Below are 14,143 nucleotides of genomic sequence, written 5' to 3'. Positions count from 1 at the left end.
TTTTATAGGAAAAACATGGAAATAAGGATTCCAGAGGAAAATTTCTTATATATGCATTCAGTTTGTAGGAAATGCGTAAAGGAATTTCGTAGGAATACTATTCATTTCCTATGCTTTTGGAGGAAACTACACATCTACTCAAAGCTTATTTTACGCGTAGGAACGAGGCAAGTCAATTTCTTAAGGTGACAAGTGCCATCCTATCAAATTCCTATACTACTCCAAATTTCTACGGTTAGATTTCCTTCAAACCGAATGAGCCCTAATGGGGGTAGAAATCCTCCGTTGTATGTGCCGGTGTAGTCTTTTTTTTATGACGTTCAACCACATGCATGCAGTTTCTAAAAATGGGGAGCATGTGTGTGGTGGTAGTGTCATTTGATATTTTCCCCACCTCGTCCCCTCCTCCCCGGCAATCCCGGCGAGTCGGATCCATCCGTTTCCCGCGTCCGGCGCCGCCGAACCCGCCGCTCCGCTCCTCGCCATGCATCCCCCCGCCACCTCGCGGGAGCCACTCTCTCCTCCCATCCACCGAATTGCCGCGGAGCGGATCGGAGACCCGCCCAGACCGGCTGGATTTCTTTGGTCCGTGCGGAGATTTCTCCTCCTTTTCTGCCTCGCGTACCTCGTAATGCCCCACCATCGGCGACCTCGCCGCCGGCGACGGGACGCAGCTACCCGCCCAAGCCTCCTCGCATAAGCGACTCGGACTGGATCCTCCGTCTGCTGGTAAGGAACCCTTGCTTTGATTGGGCCGGTTGTTCCAGTCCGTCCCTGCTTGGTTGGTACCCTGTTGATTAATCTAACACATTAGTTGTTCGATCAGATTCTCCCTCTTCAACGCCCAAGATCGATCTCGGTTGGCGCTGCCCAAGGTGCGGCTGCGGTTTATTTTCGACAGTTTAGTGCACATTCCGTAGATTAAAGGGAGAACCTGTGCCTGGTGACATCTGCAAATGAAATGCGCAGCTGAACCATAAATTGTTCAGGCGAGCTCGTGTCCCCCTTTTACAGTTTTTGTGCGTGATAGAATGTTTCAGGAGTTCTGAAAAAATCACAGATGTCGTATAGATAGTCATGTAGACCTGCAAATTTTGATATCCGAATTCGTTGCTATTACCGGGAACATAGTCCTGCATTATCCATGTTTTTTTTTGTTGGCGATACCAAGGCTGAATTTCATGTTGACATTTCCATGTTTACATATATTGTGTAAACAATCCTTTTTAAATAGTTTTGGAACAGTGCATTATAAGTTCATAACCACCTTCACACTCGCAATGGGGATGCGGGGAATACTTAGGCACCAAAATCACATTCATTCGCCTATATATATTCATTTTTTATCTGCCTGTTGTGATGCCGGTACCCCATTATGAGCTTATCTGTGCAGACACAAGTAATCAAAAGGTGAAAATAGAATGGTGACCTGTTGCAGTTTAGATGACACCAGATGATAACGTGAGACTCCACATACTGTGCTGTGTATCATTTGCCTTTTTTGGTTGGACACACATTTATTTATTGAAATAATCAGCAATGCTAATCTGCACTATATTTTACATGTCCGAAAGGCCGTTATTACTTTAAAGAAAGGCAGCAAGCTTATCAAGTATAGTCGGAAGGGAAAACCCAAGATTCGTGAGTTCAGACTTTCTAGTGTAAGTTTTTGTGTGTGTTTGTGTGGTACCAGTGTCCATGTTCTTATTACAGGATGAGAACACAAGTCCTTATTTTCTCATTACAGGATGAAACAGCATTAGTTTGGTACTCGCACAACAAGGAAAAGTGTCTCAGACTGTCTTCCGTGTCCAAAATCATACCTGGACAGAGAACTGTAAGTTGAATTACCATTGATCAGTTAACTGTTGGTGGTTACGTTGTTGGTTTACATTCACAGGATCAAATTTTATATCCAAGAATTTACTAAGATGAGTTTATGTAGTATTTCAGTTTAATTTTATTTGACATCCGGAATTGGGATCTTATGCATTTGCCCTTTCTTTGACAGGCTGTTTTTAGGAGGTTTCTACGCCCTGAGAAGGATTACCTGTCATTTTCACTGATATACAAGAACGGCCAGCGTTCCCTTGATCTGGTAAAAGATAAATTCTTTATACTCGTTTGAACTGATGTGAAATGCTTCATGTTTGATATGCTTCGTACGATGATCTATCGAAGACAATAATGACACGGAATTCTAGCTGATCAACAGGTTTGCAAGGATCAAGCAGAGGTTGAAGTGTGGTTTTCAACACTTGAGACACTGATTACTTCATGCCGTGTAAATTTTCCAACAGATTTCCAAAGTGATAGAATATCATTTTCTGATGTAAGTTGTTGGTCTTCTAAACAATCTATTTCATTATTTACAATCAATACAAATATTATAAGCATTCCTCTATAAAGTAATTGAGACATCATTCTGATATCCATCTATCAATTAGTTAAGTCCTTTTGCAACGGCTTGCTTCCTTTAGAAGCCATAATTTTTAGAAACTACTAGTGACTTGTGAGGTGCTTCAACTTCCCTAAGCTACCCAATAATGGTGCACGTAAACTATGTTACTTATCTTATTTGAGCATACAAGATTATAACTGTTAAACTAGAAGAGTTTATACTTGCGCACAGATGTGATTTACGACAGTCCTGTGCTAAGAAAACAATGCTTGGGAGCCATTTAATTCTTATTTGTTGTGTGGATTAGTTACCATCTGATTCCCTATCATGTATCCATCTTACCGCTCCTTGTACCAGGCGAAGATTGGAGAGTGGCTTACACTTGGTCATAAATTTCAGAATGTTTTTGTTTAACACGCGTATCGCTTTTTCAGGAAGTGTCCCAATATCAAGATGCGTATGATACAAGACTAGAGATTGCCTCAAGTATTAACCGCAGTTATTACTCAGCTGGTTATGGCGCAGCCTATTCATTGAATTCTTCAAGAGCAGATGTTAGATCAGATCGTGCAAATATGCTAAGAGTAAGTACGGGAGACAGTAGTCGGATTAGTATATCCAGCAGCGTCCCTAGTTCTTCCAGTCAAGGTTCTGGACCAGATGATATAGAATCCCTTGGTGATGTTTATGTATGGGGTGAGGTGTGGACTGATGTGCTCCCCCCAGATGGATCCTCAAACTTTTTGTGCTCCAAAACAGATGTTTTGATTCCTAAACCTCTTGAGTCGGATGTTGTTTTGGACGTACAGCAGATATCATGTGGTTCGAGGCACATTGCTCTTACTACCAGACAAGGAGAAGTATTCACTTGGGGTGAAGAACTTGGTGGGCGGCTTGGTCATGGAACTGATGAAGATATTAGTCGCCCCAAACTTGTTGAGTCTTTAGCAGTGTCCAACGTGGAGTATATTGCATGCGGAGAGTTTCATACTTGTGCTGTAACTGCCTCTGGTGATTTGTACAATTGGGGTGATGGTTCTTACAATGCTGGATTGCTAGGACATGGCCTTGGGGCTAGCCACTGGCTTCCAAAGCGAGTGTCAGGACCTTTAGAAGGGCTTCAAGTGTTGTCTGTTGCATGTGGCTCGTGGCATTCAGCACTTGCCATGTCAAGTGGAAAAGTATTCACTTTTGGTGATGGGACATTTGGTGCTCTTGGGCATGGAAATCGTGATAGTGTTTCCTATCCAAAGGAAGTTGAATCTTTGAGTGGGTTCAGAACGATGAAAGTTGCATGTGGTGTTTGGCATTCCGCAGCAATTGTGGAGACCAATAGTCAGACAGGCATGAATGTGGTATCCAGGAAGCTATTCACCTGGGGTGATGGAGATAAGAATCGCTTGGGTCATGGAGACAAGGAGGCTCGGCTAGTTCCCACTGTTGTTCAAGCCCTTGTTGATAATAATTTCCATCAGGTAGCCTGTGGACATAGTATGACTGTTGCACTCGCCACATCTGGTCATGTCTTCACAATGGGTAGCTCTAGTAATGGTCAACTTGGGAATCCAAAAGCCGATGGTAAACTACCTTGCCAAGTACAAGACAAGTTGAACAGTGAGTTGGTTGAAGAGATCTCATGTGGCTCTAACCATGTTGCAGTCTTGACTTCACGGAGCGAAGTATATACCTGGGGTATGGGGGCCAATGGAAGGCTGGGACATGGTGGTATTGAAGATAAAAAGAAACCAACTATCGTGGACGCGTTAAAAGACCGTCACGTTAAAAGTATAGCATGTGGTTCAAATTTTACGACATGCATTTGCATACATAAGTGGGTTTCAGGCGCAGATCAGTCTGTCTGCTCAGGGTGTAGGCAACCATTTGGTTTCACAAGAAAGCGGCACAATTGTTACAATTGCGGGCTTGTGCATTGCCATGCATGTAGTTCAAGGAAGGTCCTGAAGGCTGCGTTGGCACCAACTCCTGGCAAGCCACATCGTGTATGTGATTCATGTTTCATGAAACTGAAAGCTGCAGATAGCGGCGGCACTAATAGTCCATATAATAACAAAAAGAGTGTCATGACTCGTCGATCTGTTGATATCAAAGATAAGTCAGAGAGGCCAGACATAAGGCCTTCAAGGCTAGCAACAGCAGCAACAGCAGAGCCAGTCAAGTATGCGGATGCAAAATCAGTTAGAAGTGAGATGAAACCTGACCCTGTGTCCAATGCGAGGGCACCCCAAGGTCCTGCTACAGCTTTGGCAGTCCCAACTAGTTTTGTAAAGCCTATGGGAATGGGAGGAATGGGAGGAATGGGGGGAATGGGCGGAATGGGTATGGGAATGGGAATGGGAATGGGAGTAAACATGGCGCCAATGGGAATGGGCATGCCCGTGGTGTCACAATCTCATAAGAAGCCAAGTCCATCTCCAGCAATGACGAGTGCTCTGTCTGTTAAAAGTGACACCAAAGATATCGATAACCTGAAGAAGACTAATGAGACGCTGAATCAAGACATCTCAAAGTTGCAAACTCAGGTATGATTTAGAAGTCTAGGTCTAGGTCTTTTCTTTTTTTTCTTTTTTTACTGTATCTTCTTGGCTTTAGCACGGTTAGCTGATTTTGATAAAATCATATAATTTTGATAGGTTAATAAGCTAAAACAGAAATGTGAAGTCCAGGATGAGCAACTACAGAAAACAGAAAGAAGAGCTAAAAGCGCTGCCTCTCTAGCTGCAGAAGAATCTACCAGACGCAATTCCATGTTGGACTTTATTAGGTTTCTTGACACAGAGGTATAGTAGACTACTACTTCAAGCTACGTACGCAACTTGAACTTTATTGGAGCCCTCTTGTACCTATCATGCTGCCATATTTATTGTGCTTTCTTCTATGGTACACCACTTAAAGTGTTCACACCTCTATATAATTAATCCAATAAAAATACAATAAGAGGTGTGCTTCAGGGATAATCAAATGAAACGAGCAATGAGGTATTACTTTTGTATTTAGTGGCTCATATAGCAAGAGTTGTTCCATGTTTTGTCGATCTGTATTAGTGGATACTCATAACTTCACATCCTTTCAATATTCAGCTCAAAGGGATTGCAGACAAGGTGCCTGCTGAATTCTCTGACAGTATCAAAGACTTGCAAAGCCAATCAGAGAAGTATCTCACTGGACAGTGTAGTCATCCACCGGAGGCCATTTCTGGAAATGAACAGCCTCGCCTCCCCATTGGCGGGATGCATGAAATAACACACCATGGCAGGTCAGCTAGCATGGGTAACCTGGATGGCACTTCCTTGACAAGCGAATCTCCATGCCATCGAATCATGGAGAGCAATGGGAGGGCTCCAGGCGACTTTGCACCAAAGTATGGCACCCATGGTGAGGTGCAGCTGATCGAGCAGTTTGAGCCAGGAGTTTATGTCACACTTATTCAGCTGAGAGACGGCACCAAAGTATTCAAGCGTGTCCGGTTCAGGTACTCCATTCCCACCCCTTTTACTGCTTTATGCATACATCTCAACTTTTTTTTTTCTGAGAGTGAGGGGCATACATCTCAACAACTTGTTCGAGGCATCTGTACCACATAACAACCCAATAACAAAACTCTGAAGGTGGCAAGGTGCTAGTGCATATTTACTTACGGTTCTTTCTCTTGAAAACCTTTGTTAGCAAGAGGAGATTCGCCGAGCAGCAGGCCGAGGAGTGGTGGAGGGAGAACCAGGAGAGGGTGTTCAGGAAATACAACCACGCACCTACCTAGGCTCCTCGGCTCAGCATCTTCCACCTACGCGAGACGAATCGCGCCGTTGATGCTCGGGATTCCGTGTTCCCCACTGCCAGCTGACGTTTAGTCTGAAGATCCTGGCGACTGTTTGTTCTTTTGACGATCAATCTTGTGTTTTTTTTCTTCTTCGTTTTTTTGCTTCTTTTGGAGATCTGTTTCATTTCCATACCCTTGAGCCTATTTGCTGGGAACGTGTGTTCAGGTTGGGAACACTTGCTTGTGGCTTCCCAGCGAGGTAAAATAGTTTGTGTCGAACGGTGTAATCCTCGCGGACAAATATTATTCGAGAAAGTATGTATAAATGAATGTATGGCAATAAGTCCGCACACAAGTTATGAAGCTGAAGGGAATTTTTCAGTAGTAGTAAACAAATTAGAAATTAATGTTGTGTTTGCTTCAAGCCCAAGCCAAATCAACCAGAATTTTTGGTTTTGGTCGTGTCACTGTTGGTAAGAAAATCAAACTAGAATTGGCTATGGAACATATGCGTATCAAAATATTGGCAACCATCCAAAAGTGTCAAAATTTTGCTTGTGCAAATTATGAAGCTGAACCTCATTCTTGGTAACAGTGTAATCGCGAAAATTCAGACTAGATCCATAAAGTTAATAAGGCCGCATGGCGTTCATCTCAACATTGAACAGCAGTACAATAAAGTAGGAAAACCATTAAATACCAAGACAAGGATACTCTTTGTTCGACAATCAGAAGGATCCTTTTCGACTTTCCACCTTTTCGTTAATTCGGAATCTGGGTTTTTGAACATGTCACGCGTGCTTCAGGAAACAAGCCCTCCCTTGGAATTCAAATTTCCATCACCATGAATCGGTCGAATTAAAAAGATGCGACAAAAAATCAAGCGTCACAAAACATAGCACAAGGTCACAATCGGTTCATCCAATGATATATATACTATACAAACTGACCATGCTACAAAAAAATCATCACACATTCAATCATATGATGCAAATTTGATCATGTACATGGAACAACGACAACTCCAACACATCATATACCGTGGTGATTTCAGGATCCTCAGCCTCAGCAGTCCGCAGCCCAATATACAAACAGATATACAGCACGCCTTCTTTTCCCATACACAAATTACATGCATTTACGCCCATGACATATACATAAATATGTACGAAGGGTCAGCTCTGCGCACGGAGAGCATGATCGTCCGATCGGTTCCAGTATTTACGCACCAACAGCTCCGCCGATGAAGTGTCTCCCTCCCCCTCATCGTCGTTTAAGCTCCTCAAAAGCAGAATTTCTTCTTCTGCAATGCGTATATGCACGAAGGGCACGCATTAGTACAGAAGAGGTAGCAGAAGACCTTAAAGATGGTAGTACCATCTTCAGGTGTCTGGAAAAAATAACGGCGTGGGCTGACTGCGACATACGCGGAACTTGAGCATGTCTTGCTTGTCGATGAATGCGAGCAGCTCGTCCTGACGCATCAGCGCCTCGTAGAGGGCCTGTAGATGAAAACCAGAAGAAACAATTCATCATAACCTTGTTGATTTGTTACAGGAGTACATATCTCTTTAAACATAGCAAATTCAGACTAAATCCGTAAAGTTAATATGCTTTAAGCCAAAAAAGAGCCTACCTTCTTTGTAGAAATCAAGTCGGCTTCCAAGGCGTCCACGCGGCGGGCGGACGCATTGAGCAGCTCTTCCTTCTCGAATGGCATCTCGGATGGCTTTTTTTCAAGCGCCTGCACCTTCTCCTCCAGCTCACCTAGCCGTCTTACCAGAGTTGAAAGGATATCCTTCTCTGTGTAGGCCGGGGCAGGAGACGGAGGTCGGAACTCCTCCTTGTACTCTTGCTCTTGAGGGCAGTCCACGTAATAGTGGTCGTGATCATTGGATTGGTTCGAGAGCCTTTTGGCCATTCTGCTCGGGATACTTCGAAGCATGGCGAAAAGGGTCATGATGAAGACTGTCAGCCATGCGACAGCCAAGGTCCGAATTCCTTCGAATGTGGTCGGCAGATTTCTCAAGGATAATGAACCTGGGTAAACATGTTAAGAAAACAGGTTAATCAACAAACACACAATACACGCTTGCATATCAATCAAGCGGTAGGGTTATTTTCAGGGTTACACTCTAATAATAGCATGATTAGACTAAACTAATAAAATAGAAGTAGCTCAAAGGGTTATGGTGGTACATGTATTTGTGGATAAAAAATAACTCTATAGATAATTTATGTAACTATCTACTATGTAGTTAAAACTTAAAAGTATACCAGTGCATAGGAATGCACAGACTACCTCTTGGAGTCGATAACTATTTTTTTTCTGGAATACACTCATAACTATTTTGAAATAAAAGTAAGAAAAGGTCTAGTTATTTTGGACAACTTGACAAGGGCTTTCCATGAAAGTAAAAAGTAAAGCAACAACATAAAATACCAGAGGAAGAAGACACTGGACTAGCTCTGGGGCTGCTCCATCCGTCGTCCACAACCTTGTCAACAACAGGGATGCTGTCTTCAATAGTGGGGTGAGCAGCAGACGTGGATGCATGTGCTGCAAATTTTGACTGAAATAGTAAGAGGTTACCTGTTAGAAACATGTATTGCAGTAATAAAGGTGGCACTAAGTAGTAGCCATGGGGTATCTTCCATGGTTGTCTGGATAGCATATTTATACAAATTCTATATTACTCAACATTGGAGTATTTGGATGCAAGGGCCTTTGCAGTTCAAATGAATGTTAAAAGAATAATTCCATTTGCCTTTGTTAATAGAAGCATTTGATCAATTTCAGTTCAAATGAGTGTTAAAAGAATAATTCCATTTGCCTTTGCTAGTAGAAGCATTTGATCAGTTTCAGTTCAAATGAATGTTAAAAGAATAATTCCATTTGCCTTTGTTAGTAGAAGCATTTGATCAGTTTCAGCAAATGGAAGCTCTGTTAGATGGCCTTATCCTTGGGGATGAGCCTGATTCTTGGTAATTTCCAGTAAATGTCCAGCAATTCAGGATCAGGCTTAAAAGCTATTACTTGGAGATTCCATTTCAATTCTTGCCACCACCTGGCTTTGGAGAACTTGTAATCAGCTCAAGCACCCAATATTTTTCTGGCTACTTCTGAATGATAGACTGAACACACTCCTACAGAGGAAGAACTTCATTCAAGATTACACTTGTGTCATGTGTGATCACTATGTTGTGGAATCAAGGGATCACCTCTTCTTCCATTGCCCATTTGCTGAAATCTGTTGGAAGAACATATGCCCCAGTTGGACAGCCTTGTCAGCTGGGATTCAAGATCAAATTGGCAATATCAGGCATCTGCTGAATCTGCCCTTTGCTATGGAAATAATCATTCTAGTTGCTTGGGCCATTTGGAATACTATAGGAATGCTTACATTTTTAGGGCTGTTCCTCCAAGTTTTTATGCTTATAGAAAACACTTCGAGGAGGAATTGCAACGGCTGGTGCTCAGGGCCAAGAGGAAATCATATGGGTCACTTCAGACTGGGTGCAGAACTTCAGATAAGCATCATTCTTGCTCTTGCTTCCTTCAGCTATATATGTTGTTATATCTGCTTACAGTTTTAGCTTCTAGGCTCTTAGATAGATGGTTAGTTTTTTTTCCTTACTTTTACTTCTTCACTGTAATTAGACTTTGCTTCTTTTGAGAAAATATATAAAAATATACCGTGGGAAGAAATTCCTATAAAACAGTTTCAGGTAAAAAAATTGTAAAAGAATAATCATACTTTGGTGATCATTTTTCAAAAAAAAAACTTTTCCTGTTTACATCATTCGCTATATTTAGTTGACAATGTTACTGATGCAGACTATGCTGAACTGCTGATAATGCCAGGTTTCTTGATTGTACGCTCAACATGTGATATATACTTGCCTCCTCATGTACAGGGGTCAAAGAAGGGTTCGTTATGAGGGCCTTTGGTGCAGTAGGAGATGTAACATCTTCCACTTCAGACCCAGACTCAGCAGATGCATCACTGCCCTTTCCCTGCTTTAATAGTAACATAGTAAGTATTCATTACAGATTGAACAGATGGTTCAACAACTCTTCATGTCCAACCAAGCTTATATAACTTACATTTGGGCGCTGTGGCCTAGCATAACCGATGATCTTGCCATCAGTGCCTGATATGGTCACGATTTGTCTGTCGTAGTTTGCCTCGCCATTCAGGACCCTCTGGAAGAAATGAAGATGTGTCAGATTAGCAAACACAAGACGCCCAGCAAATAGCAGTGTGCATGAAATATCCTCTCTTTCTGGAGGAGGAGTTCACAACCTTTATTGTGGTGGGATCCTTCCAAGGACCTTTATCTGATCTCTGACAACCTCCATGTTCTTCACACTTGCATTTGCCACCAAAAAATTCTGGCAATTCACTGCATGAATGGAAACCAAAAAGGCATTAGTCTGGAAACCTACGAACATAGGCATGCACAGACAAGATTAAAGATTCTGACCTCTCATCGATTATTTCAAGTAGCTTGTTTTGGTACTTGGTTCCAAGAACCTTCAAGTGAAAAGATTGAAATATAGTTAGTATCTGTGTACTAAATCGATTAACAATTATGCATCAAATCAATCCTACATAATAGAAATATTTACATGAATCTTTGAAGCAGTTTTTGGATCAAGAAAAGACTTTATTGTGCCCCATAACATCTTGAAGCCTTGGCCAGCATTAATTATGTACATCCGGCATAATGTCTGCAGCAGCATTCTGAACATGTTAGATACTGTACTGTTGGGCCATGAGAAGTATAATGATAAGCCCGCATGACAGGAAATAAATCTTTAAGAATGTAAATGATAGAACTGAAATTTGTGACCCAACATCCATCACAGGATCACCTACCTCTGGGTAGTTGTCACTGTCAATCTTCTGCAGTCGGGTGATTAGTTCCCTTGCACATTTCGAGAAGTTCTTCAGTCCCTTGAATTACAGAAAAGTAGTCAATTACAAAGTCTTAAAAAATGTGATTTCAAGGTTGAGACTTGACAGCAATGTTTCGTAAAGAGCCATACCACGCCTTGCACATCCAGAATAGTTGTGCATGAGTCCAGGTGCCGTTTTGCAGCAATTGAGCAAGCTGGAAATCTCATCTGGAAACATTTCTCAAACTCCTTGACATGATATTTCACATATCGGTCTATAGTTGTTACTTGCAGCACCTTGTTGGCATCAACTTTTCCTATTAACTCCACATAGATAGGTCTTCCATCTTTATCCACCCCATGGTAAAACTGTGGATAATACTTCATAACTTCGTTTAACTCAGCGTAATCAAATTCCTGAGTAAAAAAAAAAAAGTGCCAACATCCTGAAGTTACTCTTAAGCAAGAAAAATGCTAAATCCATGTAATACTACATTTGTACAAGTTTCTGCTTTACCTCTATATTGTCGGTCCCAAATTCCTTTCTCCATGTAAGCATATCAGACCACATAAGCTTTGCCTTCTCAACATCAAACTTCCGTGCCTTCAGGAACCTACACATGATTGATATAAATAAACATCAGATAGTAAAACAATTATCTTTTTTTTTCGAAAATTAAAACAACTATCAATGTCTGTAATAATGATAGCCTCTTGAGCACACATAGGCAATTGACATTGGTACACGGTTTCCTAAGGTGGGGCTATTGGGAAGAAATCTACACCATACAGTCAGATTAAGACCCTGAAATCAGCAGATTCTGTACCTCAGCATCATGTGGTAATCATCATGTTGTTGTGGCAACAAGTCCTCATCATGCAAGCATTGTCGAAATGCTTCAACGGCCTGTAGATCTTGAACATCTCTTATGTCCTCGATGGAAATCTGATTTTCATTCTTCTTTTTGCTTCTCCTCCTTAGGGAATGTCTGAATTTGTTCCCTGCGTTAATTGCCTTTTTCTTGAAGGAGGCTATTTTAGTCTTCTTCTCTCCTTCTGAGTTGTCTGCATCCGATCTGCTCTCTTTCTTTCCATCATTATGTGTAAATCCTTCAAAAGCTGCGCCCAGTAATAATATGTTAATATTCCATATTGTAGTCAAAGCAAAAGCAGATACAGTTACTCTAGTAACAAAAACAGATTAGTGGGCTAGCTAGATAATAGTGTTCTGCAAGGAACTACAGCAAGAACCCATGCCAAATACAGTTACCCGTATGCTGAAACAACACTTTGTGATTAAAGGTGCTAGTATGAAGATTCAGCAAGGGTGACTTGCAAAAAGGGACAGTGTCGTCAATTTTTTTCAGCACCATACAGAGTGCAAGCAGCAAGAACCTTGCACTGATTATTAGTTTTTTTTAACACAGTAGCACTGATTATTAGTTGGATGGTTTAGAACTTTGTTGGTTTATACACGTGGCATAAAAAACGCAACATGTTAATTCTCTGCATTTTTCTATACTCTACAATTTAGTCTTGTGTAGCTATCTTTGACAATGATTACCTATTAACCTTCACGCACTAGATATAATAATAACACAATCTTTTTTAAAGGAAGGTAACCTTCACGCATTAGGTAAGATGTCATTCCCATTGTAAGAGCATAGGGGATATAATATCCATTAGTGATGCCAAGTAAGAACAACTGAAAACAGAGCAGACTTCTGCTCGAAGATTTTTCCTTTTTTCACACAGGAGTTGGGTATTTTTACATGTGGACTTTTACTGTTAAATGAAGAAGATGCTCCAGGTAGCCCCAAATCCCACAATCCATATAACTATTCCAGGAGCACAATAATCAAAATACGAGCCTATTTAATCCCAAACATTGAAAATTGAAAAAAGAAACTTAAGTTCATGCAGGAAAGAGCGAGAGAACCCAGAAACTTTGAGCCCTAGGAAATTGGTTCCTCCTCCAAGTTCTAAAGGAAGTAAACACCCTAACCAACAACAATTATCCATAAAAGGAAATAAATAAACACTTTTGTACTCACATGGCCTGGCTAATCGGTCGAGGGGCCCTGACATCCCCTCCGGCTCCGGACTCGATCTCCCCAGCGAGGCTCCAGGCCCGGAATCCGCTGAAAAATCCGCGCGGAAAAACTCAGCCAACAAGACGGCAGCAAAGCGCCTACCACGCTCGAACGCCGAATTTGGATAAGGGGGGAAAGGGTTCGATCGATAATGATTCTTATTACTTACAGGCGCGTGCGAGGCGAACAATCGGGGAATTTGGTTCCCGGCGGCGATTTTTTACCGCTAGAATTCGGATTTTGGGTGCGGATTTCGGGGCGGGAGGAGGAGGAGGAGAAGCTTCTCCTTCTCCCACCGTTTTAATGGGGCGGGCGACTCCGGCAGGGAGAAGAAGAAGCCAGAGGGCAGCGGCACGGGTGTTTCCGTCACGGCGCGGGTAGACCCGGCCCATGGGCCGGGTCGGAAACGGTTGACCTGGGCGACGTGGACGTGTTCGGTACGTGGACCCGGCGCACTCGGGGTACCCACCACATAGGAATCTACTACTAGTTGTAGGATAGATCTGAGGGTGCCGTGGGGCCCGGGGCCGCTGATGCCTGCCGTTGATGCGCGCCGATCGGAGCAGTGGACGGTGGTGATGGGCTCCGGCCCATGGACCGAGTGCAGGAGGCCGCGCCCATGACGTGACGCGTGGAAGGTGGTTTTGGCCGAGTCAGATTTGGTTGGTTGGGCAACTGCTCCCTCGTCCACTACTTTTTAATCCTGCTATAATTGTTCTACTAAAATTATAATTTATGGACTACTTTTATGCAAGTATACATTGATGATGATACAGCCTTCCTAGTTGATCAAACAAACAGATAAAACTACAAATATCTACTCCCTCCATCACAGTTTAGAAGACACAGTTAAATTTGCGTGCGTTTTCACAATAGACAAGGTTTAGGGCGCATTGCATTTATTTCTAGTAGCTAATTAGTACTACTTCTATATGCATGCGTAGTGTGAATGTTATTTTTTAGCCCATTCC

General features: G+C 42.3%; 2 protein-coding genes across 5 annotated transcripts; one reads left to right on the top strand and one right to left on the bottom strand.

The window, feature by feature from the left end:
- Positions 1-346: 346 nt before the first annotated feature.
- LOC125527270 (PH, RCC1 and FYVE domains-containing protein 1-like) lies at positions 347-6,568 on the top strand. 2 transcript variants are annotated; one of them, XM_048691808.1, is made up of 11 exons: positions 347-729; positions 827-875; positions 1,394-1,461; positions 1,575-1,661; positions 1,748-1,837; positions 2,012-2,098; positions 2,216-2,332; positions 2,836-4,941; positions 5,053-5,199; positions 5,500-5,891; positions 6,086-6,568. In XM_048691808.1, the coding sequence occupies exons 3-11, from the start codon at positions 1,444-1,446 to the stop codon at positions 6,174-6,176; spliced, it is 3,135 nt and encodes a 1,044-aa protein (XP_048547765.1). In that variant the 5' UTR covers positions 347-729; positions 827-875; positions 1,394-1,443; the 3' UTR covers positions 6,177-6,568. The 2 variants fall into 2 exon arrangements, with proteins under 2 accessions (XP_048547765.1, XP_048547771.1); XM_048691814.1 differs by having other exon boundaries at positions 827-1,461.
- Positions 6,569-7,128: 560 nt separating this feature from the next.
- On the bottom strand, positions 7,129-13,593 carry LOC125527288 (phosphatidylinositol/phosphatidylcholine transfer protein SFH8-like). Of its 3 annotated transcripts, none has more exons than XM_048691822.1 (15): positions 13,342-13,593; positions 13,134-13,220; positions 11,907-12,198; positions 11,597-11,693; positions 11,230-11,496; positions 11,060-11,137; positions 10,810-10,911; positions 10,665-10,714; positions 10,484-10,583; positions 10,285-10,383; positions 10,081-10,197; positions 8,620-8,749; positions 7,813-8,216; positions 7,604-7,678; positions 7,129-7,479 (listed from the first exon to the last, which is right to left on the bottom strand). In XM_048691822.1, exons 1-15 carry the CDS (start codon positions 13,562-13,564, stop codon positions 7,459-7,461), a joined length of 2,142 nt encoding a protein of 713 aa, XP_048547779.1. In that variant the 5' UTR covers positions 13,565-13,593; the 3' UTR covers positions 7,129-7,458. The 3 variants fall into 3 exon arrangements, with proteins under 3 accessions (XP_048547779.1, XP_048547784.1, XP_048547792.1); XM_048691827.1 differs by having other exon boundaries at positions 10,081-10,194; XM_048691835.1 differs by lacking the exons at positions 11,907-12,198; positions 13,134-13,220; positions 13,342-13,593 and having other exon boundaries at positions 11,597-11,701.
- Positions 13,594-14,143: the final 550 nt, after the last annotated feature.

Source organism: Triticum urartu, chromosome 1, assembly GCF_003073215.2.
Source record: "Triticum urartu cultivar G1812 chromosome 1, Tu2.1, whole genome shotgun sequence".
NCBI classification, from domain to species: domain Eukaryota; kingdom Viridiplantae; phylum Streptophyta; class Magnoliopsida; order Poales; family Poaceae; genus Triticum; species Triticum urartu.
Note: the sequence above shows the minus strand (reverse complement) of the source record. Positions and strands in the feature narration are given on the sequence as shown.

Excerpts from the sequence above, each read along its gene's own strand:
- LOC125527270 (XM_048691808.1), top strand. Across the intron at positions 1,838-2,011 it reads TCATACCTGGACAGAGAACT|GCTGTTTTTAGGAGGTTTCT; the intron begins GTAAGTTGAATT and ends TTTCTTTGACAG. Across the intron at positions 2,333-2,835 it reads ATAGAATATCATTTTCTGAT|GAAGTGTCCCAATATCAAGA; the intron begins GTAAGTTGTTGG and ends TCGCTTTTTCAG.
- LOC125527288 (XM_048691822.1), bottom strand. The coding sequence starts at position 13,564 with ATGGGCCGGGTCTACCCGCGCCGTGACGGAAACACCCGTGCCGCTGCC. Across the intron at positions 11,138-11,229 it reads TTCTGGATGTGCAAGGCGTG|GGACTGAAGAACTTCTCGAA; the intron begins GTATGGCTCTTT and ends CTGTAATTCAAG. Across the intron at positions 7,480-7,603 it reads AAGACATGCTCAAGTTCCGC|AAGAAGAAATTCTGCTTTTG; the intron begins GTATGTCGCAGT and ends TACGCATTGCAG.